Below are 23,749 nucleotides of genomic sequence, written 5' to 3'. Positions count from 1 at the left end.
TGTTGTAGTTTCTAGTCCATTTTATTCATGCAATATAAAGTCAGTACAGTAGCGCACCACCCACGAAGCAGACAGGCATCGCTGCTGTGTTGTTATTTTTATTTTTTGTACATTCAAATATTTCTTTTCAAATATTTTCTAGTATATATTCAAAATATACGTTGACAGCCCTAGTGTGTGTGTGTGTGTGTGTGTACCTGCAGCTCCTCCAGCAGGTCCAGGTTCTGCTGCCGCAGGCTCTGATTGGTCCTCTCCAGCTGCGCGGCTCGCTGCTGTTGGGTGAGGGTCGGGGGTGTGTCCACCAACTCGTCCTGCAGGACGTGGTACTCCACCTCGTAGGCCTGCAACTGCTTGGATACGTCCATCTGACACACCTGATGAGCAGAGTTTACATCGAATGAGCACCTTAAAACACACACGTGTGCTGAGAGAACATCGGGCCCCTCCGATTCTAAAGAGAACAGAGCGGCTCAGAAAGCCGAGGTTCCTCGCAGTCAGAGTGGCCGTTAACACAGTTGCTTAATTGTCAGGGTTGATTTTCAGATGCTGAGTGGACATCCACTGAGAGATGTCAGTCAGACAGGCAGAGATCTGTGCCGCCACCTCAGGGTCACAGTGAGGGAAGGAGAGAATTAGTCGGGTGTCATCAGCATAGCTGTGGTAGGAGAAACCATTTTTTTGGCGAATGACGGAGCCGAGAGAGTTGGTGTAGAGAGAAGAGGATGAGGGACTCCAGTAGTAAGAGGACATGGTTCCGACACAGATCCTCTCAAGTTACTCGGTAAGTGCAGCAATCAAGGTAGGAGAGAAGGGAGAAGTGTTCTTCCCTCCAGACCAAATGCGTTGGCGTCAGCCGTGCACCATTAACCATTGGTCATGACTCTAGACACCAGATACCATTATCTCTTATTTACTTTTGTGTGATTAAAGCTTTTATTCATCAGGCAAAAGTTGTAAACCAGACTATTTTGTACTGCTATTAAAAGAACAGATGTGTATTACTGTGTTATTACAGTAATGCTAAGAGTTTGACTTCACCTTAACTTCCAAGAAAGTTTGGCAGATGATGGTTTCAACCCATCAGAGTGAGTTTCTGTCCTTGAGGGCGTGCTCTCAGATCTCCGTCCGCACCACAACATACAGCCACATACCAAAGGGTGAACACAGGAGATTTGCATACAAGGCACCAAACATCGTGCAAGCACATGCTGCGTTTTATTTTTTCACTGCACAGGTAGCGTATAGGTAACCTGGATAATTGGCACTGCTGCATGTAGGGAGACCGGCTTGAGCACCGTTTAACACCCCTTTTTGCTTGCACATGCAAATCACATGGTAAATGGATACTTTCTAAACTGTAGAGTACCTTGAGATGGTCACTGTACACGCCAGATTCATCAAAAAACTGATGTGATGCGGCAAGTTTTACACAGCCTGATCCACTCACTTTCTATGAATGTTAAAAAAACAAATCCTTAGGTGATATTAATTTGATAACAAATAAGTGATCTGATCTTGTTTCTTGTTCAGACAAGCACTCCAGAACAATTAGAAGCAGTTCATAACTCAGAGCGCGGACCGTGGTGCTTTCAGGAGCTCCTTGGATGGCCGACTTTGGTCTGCTCACAAGCCGTGATTGTGAAAACAACACGGACGTTAGAAAGACGTGATGTGTTCTAAAGCTTGGCTGTTTTGGACTTGCGGGTTTTACAACCTGAAATGTGAGGGAATTTTCCATGTCAGGATTTTTTATTTAAGAATTATTCCACCCCCCCCCCCTGGGTGTTGTTGTTGTTGTTGTTTTCCTCCGTCCAAACGTTGACGCATCAAGGCTGGAGTACTTCACTCCACCCAAACGCTGATGTAAGCAGAGGGCGTGGTTCACCTTGATAAATGTTGCCACTCAGGGGAACACCTCTGTTTTCAGAATCTCTGACATTATGATCTAGCTCAGTTTACCGAGTTGACTTGAAGAGTTTCTTAAATCAAGTCGCTAATCGGCCCGCTGATGTGTGTAGAATCATTCTGCCTCCCAAAGAGAAGTGGAGATCGTTGCTGTATGGGATGGCTGCGACTTTGTGTACTGTGCTCTCCAGTGATCACATTGTGTGGTGCTCTGACCTGGTTGATGGTTTTCTCCATCTGCACCAGGCCCAGATTGGGCAGGGTGGTCTTGATGAAGTCCACGATGGACTCCAGGCTCTCATGCTGCAGGATCAGAGGCTTGTGGCTCCCCAGTAGGCTCATGGCCACCTTGAAGATGACCTCCGACCCCTGCAGGAACAACATATCTGACAAGAGGACAAAGTGGAGACAAAAGGTTACAGGTGGGCGTGACAGCTTCTTTTATTTCAATCACGCTACAGTTGGGTAAATGATTACAGGCGCTCACAGCACAGCTTACCGTGATGATTGGACACTTAAACGGTTGGTGTCATGATAGATGCCTTGCCGTCAATAATAAAGGTTTAAGCAAACATAAATATAGGCCAGAGACGCAGTAGGTGGGTGAATTTGCGTGCTTTGACTGCATTAGGGTGGGTTTAGGGTTCGGCAGGATGGCATGAGATCATCAGACAGATAATGGAATGGAGGCGGAGGTGGCCCACATGCTGCATGATATCAAAGATTACAGTGTTATGAGGTCGCCCTCTCGCTGTAAGGCAGGCAGGCGCGCAGTGTTATGCTCTGATGAGCAAAAAGAGACACAGAGTCTGGTTCACTGACTAAGCACAGTTTGGGAAATTGGGCATGAAAACAACCGTAAGAAAGGAATGAGAGAGACTTTATAGGTGGAAAAGATTTAAATAAATTATATATATATAAATATAGAAGAATATTTTTCAAATATAGAAGAAAGCATCTGCCTCTACCTGACAAATAGTTTATCTCAAATTTTTCTGTGCCCCACACACACACACACACACTTACCGAAGACTCTGGCCACAAAGCCAAGAGGGAAGTGCGAGGCGAAGGCAGTGAGGAACCAGGGCGTGGCGTACAGGCTGGGCCCGATCTCCTGCTGCTCCAGGTGGATGTAGAGGTCCCGGTGGTAGTCGTGGAGCAGACGTGACAGCTGGTACATTTGGATCTGACAGGAACAACGTACAAGAGATTGTATTTTGGGTCGGTGTAGTTGAGTGTACACCCTGTACGGATGGTGCTTTGATTATTTAGTAGGCGGTTTTAGAATTGGAATCAAAGGCTTATTTCAAGCCTATTCACAAGCTCAAAAATGTGACTATGCCTCAGTTTAGGAACATAAAGGGAAAATGTCACACCTTTGCTCTTTGTCAAGTGAATAAAAGAATACATACATGAAAACGGTTCCAAAAACCTACGCCATATGGATATATAGGTAAACAAATAAGGTGCAATAGTAGATTTCCATGAGAGTTTATTTTTTGGAAAAAATAATGCATGTTTGAGTTTGAATTGTGCTATGAATTACACATGATGGTTTTAAACTTCATTTTAAAGACCTCAATTCCTGCCTTCCATGTAATTAAGTTTGGGTTTTGGTTTGTAAGACACTCATTCACATTTTTTAAATGTCTAATAAATGTGTAATGAAAAGGCTCTGTGTGTTTCTGTGTGTGTGTGCGTATTTCACCTGCAGGATAATCATGTCAGGCCTGTACTGTTTGCGGAGCCCCACGTCATACATGAGAAATTTGAGCATGTAGAAGGCGTCCTCCTCCCCCATGTGTAACAGCAGCACTCCAGCAATGAAGGACAAGCCCTGGCAGTAACCCACCTGCAATTGCAACAATAACAAACTTGATGCCCACACATAAGGAAGGGAAAGGGGCTTGATTGACAGTTGTTTCATTCAGATAATTTATTTAGTGAGAAGGGAGGTAGGGGGCAGAGAGAGAGAGAAAGCCTAAAGTGAAAGAATATGTAAGAAGAATGGAATGGTACCTCGGGGTCCAGCAGGGAGTAAGCCTTCAGTAGATTGTACAGAGACAGCTGACCAGCCCCCAGCTGGCCCTGGAAATACGGATGAGTGGGAAAAGTGCGACCTGGGATGGAAGAGAGAAAAACAGCGAAACACATGATCCATCTTGCTACGACGTTCTGCACCGTGAACTCAGTTGAGACATGATATTTAGTAAGAAAAATGATGTCTGCAACCTGTTGGAAGCTGTTTAAATACATTTGATTTATTTGACTTTTGACTGATGAGAGAAAGAAGCAGAGCAGAAAAACCTGCGCATTGGGTGTGTCTTAAGGCAGGAGTCTGCAATATATTTTCTAACATGAAACCGGTCCTTGAGGCAAAAAAGGTTGGCCTGGCGTGAGAACGCATGTCTACCCCTTTCAGGTCGTCCTACTCACAAACCCCAGTCAGAAGGAAGGTGGATGGGGCGCGCGCCTTTAGAACAGAAGAACGCCCTTAATGAGAGCCAGCTGGTAATAGGCAGGTGTGTTCAGGTGCTGAGTGCAGCGTGGGACAGAGAGGCTTACGAAGGAGACAGTGACGGTGTGGGGGAGTCCGGATGGGCGGAATGCGCTGTAGGGGCTTTATGTTAGTGAACAAAACCCTACAACTCACTCCCCTGCCTGGAGGGAAGAGTGTGTGTGTTTGTGTGTGTCAGAATGTAAGGTGTGGGAGTAGTGAACTTTGCAAGTTAACGCCTGCTAGGTCGGTTCAAACTGCACATTTGTATGTTTAAGTTTTCAGTACCTCTTATTTGGCCACGTTGAAATTGTCCTCTGACCCCGCCCAATCTGATACAAAGTGTGACAGATAAAAGACGCGGGGAGAATATAAAAAAGGGGGAGGATAGGTGCTGGGAGGGATGCGTACGTATGTGGCGGTTATGTGGCGGGTGTAGGTACTGTGTGGGTGTGGGCGGAGGGAGGTGTTGTGCAAGTTTGATGCTGAAAGTGTGAAAATGGGGTTTTAGGCATTAAACAGGTACTCAGTGCAGTGTTTCACCAAATGAAATGTAAGGCCTTGTTTAATTTAGTTTGTACAACAGCTGAATTCTCACAATACAATATCGCTAGCCCTTAAAGCCATGATAGTACTTTTATTAATACTGACTATTGGTTTGGTTCCTAATTTATACTCCTATAAATCAACATTGCTTTATTATTGTTCTATAAAAAGTGTGCAATACAAGATCTTCAAAAACGTTTAAAATATATTTGAAGATCAAGAATGAACTAATTCCATTCAATTTATTTTGTTTATACCAAAATAAATAAGCCTTTACAAGGGCTTTAAACCCTGTAACAAACCTGTGTGGGTTTCCTTGTGAGGTTTTTATACAATAGATTTCCCAGTCTCTACTGGGGTAGAAGGCGCTCTTTTCTCTGCCACGATGTGTGTCTATTGCGGGCTTGGGTAAAACAGTGAATGGACCAATCAGCATCCTAGGTGTGAAACACACACTTCTCTGCTGTTCATTCAACAATGGCAGCTCATAAAAAGGTACCGGTAGATTCTGCAATAGCATCGGGTATAACTGAAGGATTTGGATTTCAGAATTTGATTGACAGATTGTTCAGCCGATCGTATACAAAATACCAAAAGGGCCATGATTATTCGATAAATAAAAATATTTAGAGACAAAGATTGCCTATTTGTAGTAAACAAATTACTTTTTACAGTCCTTGTAAAGCGCTTTTTTTCCACAGACAACCAACAATAAAACCCAGCCTTACATAACAATAAGTTCCAGTAATTAGTGTTTTCTAAACTTTTCTGTCAAGGCCACCTTTGATAAAATAGGAACAACAACGTTCATTAGTTCATTTTCAATGTTCAACATGGATCTGTATTTGGTCTTGATTGTAGAAATTGCAGAAAAGTCTGCTTCACATAAATACAATGAGGTAAAAATGCAACAATATCCCCGTAGCTCTTTGGCCTCGCAGCGCGTTTTGTTCTCCACTCCTTATTTTCTTTCATTTTTATATCTCAGTTGCAACCATATAATATAGTGTCCTACCTTAATAAATTGTATTCTATATTTTTTTTACCATTGTGTGTGCGTATGTGTGGGTCTCTGAATTTCTGCCCCCCAGCTTAGAAACCACTAGTGTAATGTACCCAGAAATTATATTGAAAGGTTGATTAAACAGTTTGATTAAATCATTTAGCTACTTTATTGTTCAAAATGACCCCAATATGAGTCAATGAGCTCTCGGACGCTTTGGGTTTGTTTTCTTTTCATTCTGGTTATAGTGAGAATGTGTTACCCAGATCTATGAGGATGGCGTGCTGCTGCGTGGTAAGCTGCTTCAGAAGGTCTTTGTACGGAGTGGGATTGGTGGGCGGCCGGGACGGGACCGTCTGCCTGAGCAGGTACTGTTCGGACAGAAGCTTCCAGATCTCGCCCCGGTGCTGCCGTGGGACGCCTGTTGGGGACGACAGAGAGAAACATAGCTGTATGCAAATATTCTAAATGCAAGTGTAGAAGTAAGTGAACTACACATTAAAATATTTACCACAAATATTTCTACATATTCTACATCAATTTAAACCTCCGCACCCTGATATGTGGTGTTTCACAAAGTTAGTGACTAATTGTTAAACTTCTATGAATGGAATCACAGGAATAATGAGTTTGTGACCAGAAAGCCAGCTTTTGGAGCTACTTCAGCTCTAAGGACAGTATCCTTTTCTGTGTGCATGTGAGCTGAAGTTTATTTTGGAAAGCCCAGGGGCTGAGGAGATAACCCTCCTGTCCTCTGAGTGTTCTTGTATCAGCAGGTTCTGCACAAAGAGGTGAGAGCCTTGACAAGGAAGAAACAAAATCACACAGTGGCTTTACTGTGCACAAATGTTGAATTAAAAGCTCAGCTTATGCTCTTTTGTTTTGACGTATTTGGCAGCAGCACCCTTGCTGATGGAGAAACGTTACATTTTTTCAGATTTGGGACTTTTTAAGCTTTCGTCAATATTAGCCAATACTTGAGCGAAGGAGCCTGGAAATATGTATTTTAGGAGCCAGACATGTACCTTGTGCAACGGCGCTGTGGATGGCCTCTGTGTCAAACTTGACCTTTGCCCTTGCAGGAGTACCCAGCATCTTCTCCCAGACCAGAGTGACGTCCTTCAGACACGGGGTGATTTCCTCGTAGTCCAGCTTCAGGCGTTTGTTCTGCAGATCGCATTCTGAGGCTGCGGAGGGGGAAAGAGCCAGAGTGCTAGTGTTAACGACACGCCGGTATTTGTACAACAAACAACTGTTGAGGACAAAATGTGACAGCAGCCAGGCACTACAATTAAAACCTTTACGTTTCAAACCCCACAAAATTAATGACTCATCATCTTTGTCTGAAATTATCTGGAAGGTAAGATGGCCACATGATGTATTAGGCTTCAAAAAAACAAGAAAAAACAAAACATTTTGAAAACCGTTTGTTGGGTTTGGGCAATGTTGGCAGTAAGTAGTGTAGTCAGCATTTAGCTGTGTGCCTCTACCTTGTTTTGAGGGTGAGAGGGTTTGTCTTAAAGCCAGTCAATTCATTCTGGATGAACAAGCTAAGGGCAAATCCAGGGCTGGCTTAAATCATTTGACAGAAGACAGATATAATTATTATTTTAACAGAATTTTTTGTTAAAATAAGATGCTTTTTTTGCCCAATTTGTGGCGTTTAGAGTAGCACAGTAAACTAAACACACAGACACATACTGTGAATTCCGTTGCAACATGTTGACACTAGCGATCAAAGAAGGTGAGGTTACGCCTAACGCCCGTTCCTCTCTTTCTGACAACACCCTTCCTCTCTTTCCTCCCTAATCTCTCAGCCCGCAGCCCTTCTCCTCTTCTTCAACTCCTGCCTGCACTTAACTCTTTCTTCTCATGCAGTTCCATTCGGTGATGTGGGGCTACAGCCATCTGCTATGGCGCTGGGAACAATGGGGTAGTTGCTTTTGGGTGCGGTTGGCCTGACAGAACGGTTGGATAGTGGCCGACTACGAATAGTGTTTTCAAATGGCAAACCTTTGTTTGCGATCTCTTGTGATAGATACAGACTGGTTATTCTCACCAATAGTGATTACTTACTTACTATCTGTACGCTTTCAGCATCAGATAGTTCAGATATGATGCATCTCCTCTTTTAACCCTCCAAGACATAGAGGCCAAATTATCAGTGCAGCAAATATGCATTTGCATCCTCAACTTTCCTGCGAAAAGTAAATGAAGGCAAATACCACAGCTTGAATGAACAAACAAAATCACTTCCTGGGAGGAGTGGACTGCTACGCATTCAAATCCAGAATAAAAAACGATTGTCCGGAAAAACTGACATCAATGTTTTTTGTATTTTTTCATGAAATGCCGTGCATCTGCCTGCACAATCAAAGACAGAAGTAGTGGGAGTGACCTGGGGGGCGTAGTTTGGATAATAATACATTTTTAATGTACAACGGGGGGGGGGCAGACAGCTGACACACCCGGAGTAAGAATAGATGCAGCCTTATCTGGAGAGCGGATGAGAGTCCGGTCCTCCAGGACTCTCCATTTCTCTCCCGGAACACCGCGCCCATGATAACACACAGGAGCATAGGATACTCCACCCTAGAGCTTACATACACACACGCGGAATGGAGCTCCACCCGAACTATAAACGGATGGAAAGGTGGAGCTCCTGAGGGATAAATTAAACAATGTCAAACTATGTATGCTAGGTTGTTACCACGTAGAGGAAGTGAGGATGCTGCCCGGACATGTTTTTATTTCATCATCACTGACCCACATTCTTTCTAAGCCCCCCGTCATACTGGAAATGATTTCTACTTTGCACCATGTGCAGGTAGTCTGAGGGTGTGGCGCGCAGTTAAGGGGTCTGTCTGTCAATGCATGCCAACTGGGTCAGGAAAAGGGTGGAGCACTTGGCCCACCCTTACATACCCCCTTCAGTAAAAATCCTCCAGCGAAAACACTCACAAAAACGCACACATGTCAGGCTTGTTGCCAGAGACATAAGTCTTTGTCAGGATTTAACCAGACAAGCGAGTGATGCCAATTCTGCTCAAATTCTTGCATCAACTGCAATACCAATTTGCAAGAACAGGCAGCTAAGAACTGGATAGCAATTCCACGCTCATTTTTCCTGTGTGTGTGGGTTTGTTTGTTTAATCTCGCTCTCCCCATGCCCCCCTCACCCTGTAGCTTCTGGTTCTCCATCTCCATCCTCTGCAGGAGGATCTGCTGCAGGATGGCCTTCCTCCAGAGCTCCCTCAGCTCCTCCTTGCTCCTCCTCCTCTCCTCGGCCACTGGTCGTATTGACGGCTCCCCGCTACCTCCGACTCCCTCCTGGCCAGCACTCAGCCGCCCCCCTTCCAAGCAGGGGTCCCCCCTCTCTGAAAGACACAGCAGATTGTGTTGCATGAAGTTGGATGAGCTCAGTCTACATTGGGTGTCCACTGCACACACAATACTTACAATAACACAAATAAACAGTGTTATGTTGTGAAATAGGACGTTTCAATTATTTAAAATAAAAAAAATAAAAACTCAGACACCTGCACAGAACAGAATGAAAAATAGAGTACACCGGTGTACACACACGCACATCTCTGAGCCCGGTGGGGTTAACGTTTATGTGTGCCTTTGTCTTGTTCCAAGACGTGATGAAACCAGCAGAGTCACTATACAAACATATGGGGCAAACACACACACACACGGGGGGAAGGACAGTCTCTTTGAGACTTGTGTATTTGTGAGACTAACAGACCCTTGCAAAGCGGATACCAAACACGGCTGAACAGTCGGCTCCAAGGTTCGTCCGAACGGAGTTCCCGTGGAGACTTTGACCATCCGGCCCTGCACCCGGCCCGTTAACATGAGTTTCGGTACCGTGTAAATCACCAAACAGCCACACGATCAACTCCCTGAGCAAACATTTCACCAGAGCCATGTCCCAGACACACACTCACAATATATGCAAAGTAGGTCAACACGGCTGGCGCTTTCCTCTGGCGCTGTCTATGTGTAGACTGCCAACATCACCTTGACTGACTGTCTCTCTCACACACACACACACACACACACACGGTCAGCAACAGGCCTGCTGAAAGCACCGTGTGCTTCCCCTCGGAGCGGTCAACTTGTCAAAATGAAAAGTCAGGTGCACATTTAATAACAATGAGGGAAAACGCCCCGCCGTTGAATGGGAAACTGAAAGGGCGCCTGAAGCTCGCTAATCCCTCTGGAGCAGCGTGTTCACTGGGGATGTAAAGGTCACACCGGTCCCACATTCCTGTTGTGTTCATTAAGACTTGAAACATGTATGTGCACAAACAGTACTTACGTTCAGCTTTTAATATCATAAGTTGGCACCATCTAGTGGTTGCATAAGACATACACTATAGCCAGAAACCGGTGTTCTACTCCGATCTAAATATCAATCAGTGCCAACAGCTGTTTTTGTGGCAAATACTCCCAAACTACAATTATTTCTTATGCTTTAGTTTAATCAGGAAGAGTCCCACCTGCATTGTAAACTAGACAGTGCTATCACGTTGCAAATGCAACGAACTCCAAACAATCTTAAGTGTAAAAACACCACCCCCTCATCTTTTGGCGTGGCATTCATGGCAACACCCAAATGCCACCCGACTGCAGAATGGGCCGCTGTTCAGGTTCAAAGCAAGTTGACTCCATAGAACAGAAGGTTTTTTTTTTTCCTGGGATTTTTCTCACCTCTGCATGTTCACTCCAGTGAGAGCAGAAAAGAAAAGGTTCTGCTAAACCTGCCAGACCCACATAGAGTGGATCTTGTGTGTTTTTGGGTGGGTGGGTAGGTGGGGTGGGGGTCATTAAGACTAAACGCCACGTCAAGAAATAATCTCTCAAAGGCAATAAGTTGACTAAAAAAACGTTCAAAAACAAACACCTGTTAGTGTAAGTGCTCAAAGAGAATTCCTTTCTTTTGCTGCCAACTTCTAGGCGTATGTAGACATGTCTGCTTGCTTGTTTTGTGTTCCTTTAAAAGTTACGGGGTGACCAAACTTACTATTGACACTGTCATCACACACACACACACACACACAACAAAACACCGGATAGGAGGACATGCAAGCACATGTATGATGTCTGCACAGACACAAACACACCCTTGAATGAAGAAATTGAGTGAGGTAACTCGACCAAGCAGTAATATCTGTCAAGGTCGTAAATCTCAACACACTTTCCCGTTCCAAAAGGTTGCTTGCATTCCAGACCGATTAATTTCATGTAAGACCAGTGTCGAAGATCAGCCCTATTCATTGACTGATAGTGGTCGGTGTTAGGTAAGACCTCAAGACAAGCACAGGATGGCACAACAGGTCAGTCCAACCATCACCGTCTGGTAACAGTAGACATACGAGACCCCGGTTATTGTAGTGCAGACACTATAAGGCCCCGATCCAATTTACCCACATGTAGCGCCATAGTTTTCCTGTCGCAGCGCGTGTTTTATGCACAGATCTGAGCCCGGTGGGAAAGGTAAATATTAATTTTATTTTTTTATATTTGCTCGCATGGTTTCTCCTACTACAGCTATGCCGATGACGCCCAACCAATTCTCTCCTTTTCTCACTGTGACATAGGGCTGCACGGTACACCGGTTCAAACGGTACACCTGTAAGATCTCCTTACGGTATGAGATTCTCACATACCGTTCATACAGGTGTTACGCCATATGTAACACCTGAAGTTGCTATTCGGCAGACTTTATTTTTACACGTCATCACAGAGCGCCCGGCGGTCGGAGCTAATAAAAAAAATTCCCCACCAAACTGCATGCTGGGTAGAGCTCACAACAAGAAGTAACTCTGTTGCTACATGAAAACACGGAAAAGAGCGACACAGGAGGAACAACGATGTATTGTATGCGATGTATGCACCAAGACAACTTGTGCCCGAGAAGAGCCGTATCTTTTTGGAGGGTTTTTGGTTTTGATAAATCCGACATAAGTTACGTTAGATGAGAAAACGATTTATTGCAACGTCAGTTGAGCCTCTGAGGGCGACATTTGCAGCCAAAACAAGCTAACACGCTAACGAGTTAACGCGCTAAACATTATTTGACCAGTTTAAAAAAAATGCCCCCAATATCTTATAAATGGTTGGTTTTCAGTGAGTGGGGGCAAAATAGTCCCTCAAAATAATATATACATTTCCTACCCTGATTTTACTTTTAATGGTTGTTATCTATAGAAAGTTGTAAATCAGCTTATTTGATGAAATTACACTTTCTTGTTCTTCTGAGTTTGTATCCCTATGGTTGAAATGGACTTATTGTAAAGGGCTTTACAGTCTGTACACATGCAACATCCTCTGTCCCAAAACCTTCACATCACATATTTAGATTATTGAAATCTGCCGACCGTAGAGTCGTCTTTGGTAGGGGAAGCCACCTGGTGATCGCAAGAATACTGTTTCATGCCCATCTGATTCTCAATAATATGATATAAATGTCCGAACAATCTAATGTATTGTTAAAACCAAAGAAGTCGCCCCCTGATGGTCAGTGGAGAGAATGCAAGTTAGGATTCTTCCCCATTAGCTCCACTTGGCAGAACATGGACATGTGTCCTTCTTTCGAAGAAGACATATCTTAGGCATGTCGTTTTACAATTGAAGCGGGCAGTAATCTTAGTCCGAAGATCTCAACTGCACAAATCGGGTATTTTCTTTTCTGTCCACCAAGTGATCTAAAGAGACAAGGGGCACACTGTGCCAGCAAGCAAAATACGTGGATGACTAAGTGAGATTTAATCATGTTGCATAATCGTTTCATGTATCAAACACTGTCAGTGTTGGAATTTGTTCTCGAGGAGATTCAATCATGTTAAATTTGCCATTAAAAATAATATTGACACGTGTTAATTTCAATACTCAACATGAGGATGAAAATGTATTGACCCGATTAGTACAACTTAAACAACGTAATATTGCTGAAAACTTGTTAAAGGCCGTCATTGTCCAAATATATTTGACTGATTTCAGGATAAAAACAAACAAATGCGGTAAGAGAACTTGTCTCTTAGTGTTACTCCATTGTAAGTGAAGTGTATTAATATAGCACTCAAAGACAAAAGTCACTAAGTGCTTAACAAAAGAAAGGAGACAATATACATAAAGTGGCCATGCAAGGACATGGTAAAGAGGGAAAACGCCATCTTCTTGTGTCTAAAAGAATGCTACACAAGTATCCCGGCTGTGCTCTAAACAAAAGCTTTTGGTGTATTTAAATGATATATGCAGCATGACCGCCTTCTTGGACAAATAGTTAAATGCTGTGTGGGGACTAATGTAAATCCAAGGAAACAGTTAAATAAAGAGTGGATCAGCAACTTGGTCCCTTCTCACCACTGGGGTCTGTGTTCTTCTGTGGAGTGGCGACCCGTAGGAAGATCTGCTGCCTCCACGAGTGGCGGTAGCTACGGAGAGGGCTTTCCGCTACACCACATGCTGCACTCGGAGTAGACAGAGCCACTACATCACTGAAAGAAAAACACACGCGAATAGTTACATAACGCTAATAATTAATTGCCTTCAGTTCATCCCAAGACCATGTACACAAAACATCCATGAGTAGACATAAAGGAGCACTGTTATGACTGGACACTGACATGGACATTATAACATGGGCAAACGCTCAACTCTGTGTATGTATGTATGTATGTATGTACCTCATCTTTGGTACATCGGAACACTCATTCTCTTGGACAGGTGCCAAAAATGGAAATTTCAGAAAGTTAGGGACAGAGGAGGAGGAGCGGAGGCGAGCGCGTAGACCAACCAAAGGACTGAAACGGAGACATGGGGGTGAATAAAAAAAGAGGCACAAAACAGATGAAAAAGGGAACACACAGGTTTCCCCCAACACAAATGCATGAGTTAAACTTGAAAGCCAGCGCGGGTTTCTTACCCTCTTTTATTGAGCCGCGCTCCACTAGACGGTGAGGAAGGATGATAAGGAAGAAGAGGAGAGGGAGATGAAGGGCAGGGAGGTACAGGAGGAAGGGCGGAGTCGGTTGGGAGTTGTCTGAGATACAGGAAGAGGCAGCAAAGAAGCAGAGCAAGGTCACAAAAAAGGTGAAAAAAAGTGAAACTATAAAGAGCAGGGAAAATGGAAGAAAGCGTTGTTTTAAGAAAGAGTGTTGAGTTTATCTGAGAAGTTTGGTAGATAATTTTAAACTGCTCTGTAAAAGTATGTAAGAGATTGTGTTTGAGTTTGATTTAATATCGAGAGGTTTACTCCACAGGCAGACAAGAAGAGTAGCAGAGTTTTTCACGGAATAGCTAAAAAGTTAATAGCTAAACTTTTCTGACAGGAACCACTTTCAAAAGTGCTGTCAGCTTCACATGAAGCTCCTTATCGATGATCTACACTGTCTCGTTTACCTTTATCACAGATGCAGCTGCCGACAAAGGGGAAACCAGTGGATGCACCACTGAACATGCATTTAACCAGTTAAACATGAGGTACAAGTATAAATAAACATATTGCAATGGCAACCACTCCTCCATTACTATCCTAACAGCTCCTTTCACACGTGAGACATATTTATACCGTATTGGTAGAGATTAGTGTGTGACGTGTTGAGATATGCATCATTGGGAATGTAGAGATCAAGACATTGAAACAGGAACACTGCCCTTACTTGCTCTGGTGCGGCGTATCAGTGCTGACGGAGTAGTGTCGTACGAGCTTGGGCTTGCTGGCCGCAGCGAGGTCCTGCGACGTGCGAGTCAGAGCGTGCAGCGGCGAGTTCTCGGCAGAGGAAGGGGTGGGAGGGTGGCTGAAGGTGCTGGCCCGTCGACGGAAGCCTTGAGGATGAGCGTCACTGGGTTGAAAGGACGCGGCTGGGGGGAGAGAGGAGTCGAGGCGCTTCAGGTCCCCTGTTGAATTGTGGCACCTAATGACCACCAGGAAAGTGAGTGAAGGTAGAAAAATGGTGCCTCCATAAAAAATCTCCACAAAAAGTTTGTAATAATAATTATCTTACAATTATTTCTAAATATATTCTGATCTTTAAGGGACACAGAGTCTCGCATTCCAACTGGCTGATCATTGTTTAGCAGATCTGTCCAACAATTAAAAAGTAGGTTTCTAAAATGTTCATTTCTAGCAGTGTTGGCAGCACCAACTTCACGTGAAAGGAACAGTGTTTCTTTATTGTATAGTCTTTTCTTGCCTGCTAGGTGATATGGTGGTTCACAATATATATCCAAGAAGAACTGATCTGAACTTTAAAACATGACGTTCTGCACCAGGAAATTAGTCTGTGTGTGTGTGTGTGTGTGTGTGTGTGGGCGTACAGATGTGTTTACCTAAGTGGGCTGGTGGGTCTCAGCTGGGAGGGGGCGGGCAAAGGGTCGTCTAGACAAGACTGGTCACAGTTGAGCGCACAAACGGAAGAGCCGCTGTCCCCTACTACACTGTTGTCCCTCTGAGCTCGGGCCTTGCTGCTTCCCTGTCAAAAACAAACAAACATGCCATGGTTATATACAGACCGGCACATTTATTCAACGTCTTATTCTTCCAGTTTTACCTTCAAGGTGTAAAGATGAAAACACTTTCAAAAGGCCTTTTAAAAAGAGGCCTATTCTTCTATGTTGGATTACAATAATGACAGTGTACCATACATAGTGTACCACACATACAAATGAAAAGATCATAAATTGCACTGAAACACGTAACGTTTTAAGAACAATAGCTCCTCCGCTCCGAATTTTGCCTAAAAGCGACAAGTTTGCAGATGCGCACACACACCAAGAGAAAGTTTTACCTTCCAGATCCCCTCCAAGGACTCTGTGAGCGAGCGCTTGGCTCGGCTCTTGAACTGCTCGAGTCGCTGCCGACTGCTACTCTGCTGGGAATCCACCGGGGCCGGAGCCGCCTCCTCACACACCTACATATGCAGGGAGAGACGAGAAGATGGACATCCAGTGTGAGAGACCTATTATGTTCTTCATTTAGAATAAAGGCAGGAAACGAGAGGAGGAGGCACAGCAGGGCATGTGTGGGCATTATTGACCTGCTTGCTGTCACCAGGCAGAGTGTGCTGATGGCTCCTCTGCTTCTCCTCATACAGAACCCTCAAAGAGGCCATCACCAGCTCGTTCTCTTCCTGGTCGCTCTTAGGACAAGCCCTCTGAAACACACAGAAAATGCAAATAAATAATTTTGTAATGAAATATTAATAAACAACAGTTTGCTAAAGTTGACATGAAAGCAGCCTCCAAACGTGAGGGGTTGTGAGTGTACAATAGCCACATGACATAACATTGTGGTGTCTGTCATTAGTAAAGCATGATCTAAACCAGAGGTCAGTAACTGGCCGACTACGGACCATGCAGATGTTGATACAACTCTATTCCTCTATTTATTCAAACTAAGTAGTCACATTATGATCTTCCGGACCTATGCTTCTAGAAATTCTCTAACTGGACCTCTTCACATTTCAGTTGAAGACCCCTGATCTAAACTGATGTGGTGCTGCAGTTCAGCTATATCACCAGCAGATGTCAGCTGAGTCACAGAAATATTTGAGGGGCAATCTCCTCCCAAGGCTCACCTTGTGCAGTAACGATGAGAGATAAAAAGATGAAGAAAGAAATGTGCTTTATCGAACAAATATCAAAACATAAAAATACTATTCAGTCTGGCTTTTAGTGTTTTTAAATAGATTTTTTTATTATTGGTTATTGGGTAAAATGTCATACATTGGATTTGTACTTTGTACGTATTTGTACCTATTTTACATCCCTTGGACTTTACATGTGCTGAAGATGTGTGTGTGGAGCAAAAACCTCTTTGTAGCGCAGTTTTGTATTCAAATCTAGTTACTCCCTCTTAGATTGGAAAATCGGATTTAAACCCCCCTTTGTAATCGGATACCGCTCAAATGTTACGTTTCACTGAGAATTACATCTCAGGAGAGGGGCTGCCGTCGCCTCAGAGGGAACTTTAGGAATTCACTTGGCTCAACGGGATCAGTGTCAGGACGGATGCATTACCATAGTGTTTTCAAAGACAGACGCCTGCTCCTCGTTGTCCAGAGTGGCCAGGTGACTCTGAAGCTCCAGCTTGGTTTTAGAGGCATGCAGACCTGAAGATTCAAATGCAAAATGAAAAACACGCAACAGATAAGACTGGTTCCACATGAAATTTCCCCTAGTCATAATAAGTGTATATTATACGGTATGTAGGGTGGTAGTTTTATTTTGTAAAGTTCATTGGTCACATAAATTAATAGCATAATATACGTTTATACCCTGTAGCATGCAATTATCTACATAGATGCGTAAATCTAATTTTGTGGCAACTTAAAGACAGACAAGTCCCTTCATCATTGTATTTCTATCCATCGCAACTGTGAAAACATTTATTTAAAAAAATCAACGCAATAGATGAAATCCATTGCTAGGTTTAGCCTTTGTGTGATGTACACTGACTTCTATTCTCCTACAGGCGTATATAGGCATATAAAGTTGCATAAACTTGAACGATCGACACTACTTCAAACGATCAGAATTGAAAAATGCTGTAAAAGCAGCCCAGTGGTCTACCTTCGATCCTCTCACACAGTCTGTGGAGCTGCTGCATGGGGCAGCCGTCACACTGCTGCCTCTGGGTCTTCACATTCTGCTGCAGGGCAGCCACAGAGAAAGCCTGCTTCAAAGTCAGCATGATCTCATCCACCTACAGGAGCAAAAAGAAACTTCTTTGGGCTGCTTTTCAACATTAAAGTTTCATTCGACATAAAGCGTTTTGATATTTGCAGTGCATCAATGACTTGTAATTATACCGATATAAATTTGCTGATTTTTGTAACTGTATTACACAATGGAGAACAACTATTTTAACGAATCACCACCCATTCTTGACCAAATATTGTTTTTGTTTTTCCAGAATGCCCCTGTTCTAGTTTAAAGAAAGTTTATAGAAATATACATAGGAAATATGAATCTCTAGTGTGCCATATAAAACTGGTAGAAGTGAAAACAAGAGTAAACAGGATATGCAGTTTGTTCCCACGGGGAGTCCAGTTTACTCTGGCAGCAGTCAAATACTACAGTACCGCCGTACTGTAGTATTTGACTGCTGCCCGAGTAAACTGGACTCATCAAACACTGACAATGACTCAATGGAGCACAGATGCTCAGACTATGAGGTCTCAAGACTTGAAGCACAATTTGATCCAAAGCAAACTGGAAAGGTGTTAAATAAAACTGGGAAATACTGATATGGAAATCTATGTGTGCTCAGTTACACAATATACACGCAAATAATGCTTTTACAATTATACAATAATTGTTTTTAAGTTTGTAGATATGCATTATGAATAAATGAATAGTACCAACAGAAACGTGGATATTTGGATTGTTAGTTTAGTTATCTAAAATTTCAGACTTCTATGCCAAGTCCCATCCTTTTCTTGCCACGATCCAGTCTGCTCTCATCAGTCTCTCACCAGTGATTCGTCGGTGCACTGGAAGACGTAGCACACAAAGTGGCAGCTTCCCCCCTCCACTGTCTCCCGGCAGATGAAGCCGAAGTGATCCACGTGACAGATACCCTGTTAGAACAAAGAGTCAGGAGACCTCACAAGGCTGCACACATCGTCATGTGGAGAAACAGAAGAGCTTCATTCCTACCTGCGAGCAGAAGGAGATCTCTCTGAAACTCTTCTCTATGGCAACTTTCTTAGTGTCTGGACTGACCAAGAAGATCTGAGACCTTCCCACCTGAAGCAGAGCAAGACACACAGAGAGAACAGTGAACCTGCCGCTGTGCTTCTGTGGTAGTGAGGTTTGTGGTGTCACAGGAGTAAAAAGCCTTGCCGACTCAAACAGTTGTGGCCCAAGATCAGAATCCTCACACCGTAGTCTCGGTGAATCATTTCGCAATATAAAGGGGAAGCCTAAAATAGATTCTCAGTTTCATAATAATGGGATGATTTTGAAAAAGCAAACAATTTAGAGCTCTTCAGTGGATATCCCCCGTTTATAGCATCATTAGAATGATTCACTTTCGATCACAAAAAAAGACTGGTGGTTCAGAATAAGCAGCTGATCTCATGTCTGTTTAAATCTTCACAGAGAGAATGGCTATTCTTTCTGGGAACATGTTGCCATCAAATCTTGGTCAAAATAGTTTAAATTCACAACTTTGATCAAAATATACTTAAAACTCAAAATGACAATTGGCTGGATTGATGTTCATTTTGTTAAGAAGCCATTCATCTAGGGGGGGGTCGGGGGCAGGATGCATGCAAACAGACACTAAAACGCTCTCTGTCTGTTGGTGGGAGTGTATTCAGTGACCCCGCCCCTCCCGGGAAACACAGATGAAAGGAAAAGTGGGATTTAATCTTAGTTTTCAAAATGTAAATAATGATGTCACCACAATGTCGTTCTGCCTACAGCAGGATATACTGTCAGTGTAACATGTGCGTCTGCCCTCAAAGGACAGCTGCGAGCCTTTGTGGTTCCTGTGCCAGCGCTTACCATTTCCTGTCTGTAGGACAAACAGGAAAGCTGTTGGCAGCAGAGTCCCTGAGGTCACATAAATGTCAGAATGTGTGTGTGTGTGGGGGGGGCTCATTTTGAGTAGTAGACAAAATCGCAGGATTCGTCGTTCAGGAGCGAGTGCGAGTGCTTGTTATTCAGAGTCCTGAATTGCATTCTACAGCACTACAGAGATATCCGGTTATTCTCAGAGATATGAGGAATGAATTGTGTGAGTGAGCTGGAGGAGGGAACACCAGAGAGTTTGTCTGAAAAAGATTGAGCCTAATTCAAGGTACATTGAAAGGAATGAGTGACCGTACATTATTGTCTCCTGCATGCAAAAGTCGTGTGTGTGCGTATGCAAATGTGTATATCTGTCTGTCCACTGCTCAGCTTGCATTGTGCTGCAGCAAACTGAATTATATCTTGTGGGCTCATTCATGACAGCCTGCTCTCATGGTTGGTCAGATATGATTACCTGGGAAGCAGTAATTGTGACGTGTTCCGCCCATCAAGGAGAAAACAAATGGGAGGAACTAGAGCATACTCATAATAATGCTGTAATGTGGGTGTCCCTTCATGAAACTCACCATAAACAGCATGGTCCGGTTCTCCTGCAGGCTGGTGGGCTGCACTTCAGCCGAGTGGCCCTGGGCCTCAGTAGTGTTGGTGTGGGAGATCTCAGGCGAGAGTCCATTCTCATCGAGGGCCTGCAGACAGGGGAAGCTGGGATCCCTTTTGAACAGGGCTGGGCGCTTCCCGGCAGTCGGGCTCCCCGTGGCCCCGTTACGGACGTCAGCCCCCCAGAGTCCGTTGGGTTGAAAAGACGCCCTCTGAGGCGCGCGCGCCGACCCCCCTGCGGTTCCTCCACCGTCGCTTGACCCCGACCCGTGCATCTGGCCGAATTTCTCGATGCACTCGTCGATCAGGGCGGGCGGGGCCTTCTTGTGGGCGACGCTCGCGCGGCCGCAAAACAACACCTCAAACTTCTTGGCGAAGGCTGTCGGCGAGATGGCGGCGGAGGCCGCCGTGTGACAGGCCTCGGAGGGGTCGTGGCTCCCAGAGGACGTTTTAACGGAAACCGGGGCGATGACATCGCTACGCGCCGAGCTCTTGCCGGCCTGCCTCAACGTACTGATAATCTCAGGAACCTGGCGGGACAGCAAGCAGGAGATGGGAGCATGGAACCACTGTGATCAAATAAAGCTGCTGATGGTGTTTAGCGGAGTACTACATCTGCTTGTGATGCGTCTGAACTTTTGGAGCCTGTGATAGAAGTAGGTGAACATGTGGGACGCAATCAACAAAAGGAATGCTTCCCAACTCACTGCGTGTTCGTACCTGAAACTCATTTCAAACTACTTCAATAATGGAAAAAAAAAAAATAATGTCGTGGAGAAGAATCAGAGCCAAGGGGCAGAGTTTTACCCAGCAAATACATACTACTTTCCTCAAGTTTCTGCCTGGCAGTGTACTAAAAAAGTTTAAAAGTCCCATCCTAGCTATTGTCGTCATGAAAGACTTTCTTCAGGTTCCCTCTGCGTCTCTAAGGGTGGGGTTTGACTGAGTGCTCAAGCCAAGCCCTGGCGGCACAAACAGGTGTCGGCCTGCAGAAGCAACAGTTTATAACCACAACATACGTACTGATTTTCATGAGCTCACCTACCACGTGGTGCGATGTGTGTCACGGTTCCCTGAAATGGAGCCACTCTTATGACGGCGCGTGTTAAAAGAGCAGAATTAGGACTTTTAGTCTCAAAGCAGGCTTTGTGCTCACTCTTTATTTGATTCCTTTCCTCTGGACCCCTCCTTTCCCGTTTTCCTCTTCACTCTTGCTAAATAAACTCTGGCTGTAGTCCACAGAAGACTGAAAGTCCACCTAGTCTTCAACCAAATCTGCATGTTATCTTTAGATGATTTCAATGAGCCTCAGTGCACCGAGAGCTCCTTATATAGCCGCCTAAATGAATTACATAAACAAAAGCTAGCTGCAGCATATCAAATTAGTTTTAACCAGATTATTTCATAATTAAATGATAACAGATTGAAGCCTGACTATGTTGAAGTGATTTCAGTTGTCAAAAAGGTTTTGCAATGTGCTTGCATACATTGATACACACACACACTATATTAGGCAAATTATGCCAATTTGGAAATGATGGTTAGGTCAGGATTTTTACCTCCACTTATCCGCCAAAATATACGTTAATCAACCACCCCAACCAGGTCTACAAAACATCAGTGCAACTCAGTTGGATGTAATCTGCCTAAACCTCACCACTAGATGCCCTCATATCCCTCAAACTGCTCCTTTAATGGAGGTCACACCCAGCACTGACTGACAGACTGAATGTATGTAAACAGACTGACAACTTTTATTAGATTAAAAGATGTTGACAATTTCTTTTTTTTTTTTAAAGAAATATAGTCACAGTATATTTCTCCCCACCCCCAAAGCTGTAGACCTAAGGGAACCACAGCTGTAATAAACCGGCCGACGTGTAGCTCGATTCAGTAGACACAGCTTGGCTGAAATAAGACATGAGGGTGTTCAGTTGCAGGATATCTGGGACTTCCACAACTTCTACAAAATAGTAATGCTGATTTAATCATTTATTGCAGCCATGACTGATGAGACGTTGTTCCCACGGAGGGAAAGAGTGACTAAACACACATAATAGCAACAGGAATATTGGCTGTGCGCTAAGCATGGACACAGCCTTAGTCTCTTTCATCCTGGGAGGGAACCAACAGCATGACACAAGCAACACAGAGAGTTCACTCAGCAGCTGAACTTCCTTTTAGATCAACCCCCCGTTCCTATTGACAATTGCATCAGCGTATGGAGCACTACAGCTGGGCCTCTATGGCCCTCTGGCTGGAGGCCAAAATGGATCCAACAGGCAGGAAGCATGCCGCAGCTCGCCGTCAGTAAACGGTGCATGACGAGTTGAAATATCAAGCCGAGTATGATATATATACAGAGGATATGTTGGTGATATATGGTGACTTTGTACCACTTGGCGGTAAATGGAGTTTATGCAATCTGTGTAAACACTCTTGCTCAGCAGAGCAGCTTCCCGGATATTAAAGTTCAGACCGGGGCGCTCATTACTCCTCACACCACGCAACGCACAATGACAAAAACATTCCTTTGATGCAGAACGATTCTCTTAATGTGGCCAAACGAATACGCCAAGCTATTTTTCAACATGGATGCCTCCGCGTGATCACAATCTCTCTCTCTCACACACACACACACACACACACACACACACACACACACACACACACACACACACGTCACTTACTCATGATGCAATGAATCTGTTCTGCTGTCCAACCATATATATTATTTTAAATAAGGCTCACGAGGGGAAGCAGCCGAGTTTGTGTGTGAGAGGACGTCTGTGGGCGAAGTCGTAATCAAAATCTATGTGATACGGATCATTCAATCTGAACCACTCAGTCGCTAAAAGTAATCCATCCATCTTCAAACTGCTTATCCTGCACACAAGGTCGCGGGGGGCTGGAGTCAATCCCAGCCAACTTCAGGCGAGAAGCCATTTTAGAGTTCCCAATCAACCTAATCCCCAGCCCAGTGTCTTTGGACTGTGGGAGGAAGCCGGAGGACCCAGAGAGAACCCATGCAGACACGGGGAGAACAGGCAGACTCCACACAGAAAGGCCACTGGGCGAGTGGCGAACGCAGGACCTTCTGTGAGGTGACAGTGCCAACCACCACACCACCGTGTAATACAATGCCAGTAAAAAACATTCAGCAAAAAGATGTGTGTGTATTGTTTGACTATCACTGCGGCTCACACAAAGATTGTAGGGACACATTTACTATTTCCCGATACAGTAGCTGAATGCAGCCGGATGCAGCCGGTACACGCTGTGCTGCTGACCTGTAGCATTCTGCTGATCTGGCAGCAGTTGCAACACCCACACAGTAACTGAAGGACACCATGCCAAACAGCTGATTGAATGCAGAGACGGGCTTAGTGACTCTCAGTGAGTTACTCTTGAAAAAAATAACCACACTCGCGTTTCCTATTTTGACAAACGCGACTGATGTCGCCACAAATTCATCAACATTTCCAAGGCAAGCTGCTTGGGCGACTTCCCCTTTGTAAATATTCATTACTAGAACAAGGAGGAAATGTACCTTCTTGTTGTTGTGCGATGACTTATTAAAAGTGCACATTACCCAGAGAGCTTCTGTACAGGTCATCACTAAAACAAAAACTACTGATGGAGCTCATGGA

General features: G+C 44.3%; 1 protein-coding gene across 3 annotated transcripts in view; it reads right to left on the bottom strand.

The window, feature by feature from the left end:
* The window catches only part of tbc1d1 (TBC1 (tre-2/USP6, BUB2, cdc16) domain family, member 1), a 34,581-nt gene that overhangs the window by 1,988 nt on the left and 8,844 nt on the right, over positions 1 to 23,749 (bottom strand). For 2 of the 3 annotated variants that reach the window (XM_037471708.2, XM_037471711.2), the window contains 20 exons: positions 20,069 to 20,629; positions 18,624 to 18,713; positions 18,440 to 18,544; positions 17,535 to 17,667; positions 16,983 to 17,074; positions 16,001 to 16,117; positions 15,752 to 15,874; positions 15,294 to 15,436; positions 14,624 to 14,878; positions 13,888 to 14,004; positions 13,649 to 13,765; positions 13,326 to 13,459; positions 9,131 to 9,328; positions 6,977 to 7,138; positions 6,214 to 6,372; positions 3,925 to 4,025; positions 3,614 to 3,757; positions 2,932 to 3,091; positions 2,122 to 2,291; positions 198 to 374 (listed from right to left, as the gene is read on the bottom strand). In XM_037471708.2, the coding sequence (XP_037327605.2) occupies positions 198 to 374; positions 2,122 to 2,291; positions 2,932 to 3,091; positions 3,614 to 3,757; positions 3,925 to 4,025; positions 6,214 to 6,372; positions 6,977 to 7,138; positions 9,131 to 9,328; positions 13,326 to 13,459; positions 13,649 to 13,765; positions 13,888 to 14,004; positions 14,624 to 14,878; positions 15,294 to 15,436; positions 15,752 to 15,874; positions 16,001 to 16,117; positions 16,983 to 17,074; positions 17,535 to 17,667; positions 18,440 to 18,544; positions 18,624 to 18,713; positions 20,069 to 20,629 (3,258 nt within the window). The remainder of the gene's footprint in view (positions 1 to 197; positions 375 to 2,121; positions 2,292 to 2,931; positions 3,092 to 3,613; positions 3,758 to 3,924; positions 4,026 to 6,213; positions 6,373 to 6,976; positions 7,139 to 9,130; positions 9,329 to 13,325; positions 13,460 to 13,648; positions 13,766 to 13,887; positions 14,005 to 14,623; positions 14,879 to 15,293; positions 15,437 to 15,751; positions 15,875 to 16,000; positions 16,118 to 16,982; positions 17,075 to 17,534; positions 17,668 to 18,439; positions 18,545 to 18,623; positions 18,714 to 20,068; positions 20,630 to 23,749) is intronic. The other variant, XM_037471709.2, reaches the window with a different exon arrangement.

The sequence above is a fragment of the Pungitius pungitius genome, chromosome 9, assembly GCF_949316345.1.
Source record: "Pungitius pungitius chromosome 9, fPunPun2.1, whole genome shotgun sequence".
NCBI lineage: Eukaryota > Metazoa > Chordata > Actinopteri > Perciformes > Gasterosteidae > Pungitius > Pungitius pungitius.
Note: the sequence above shows the minus strand (reverse complement) of the source record. Positions and strands in the feature narration are given on the sequence as shown.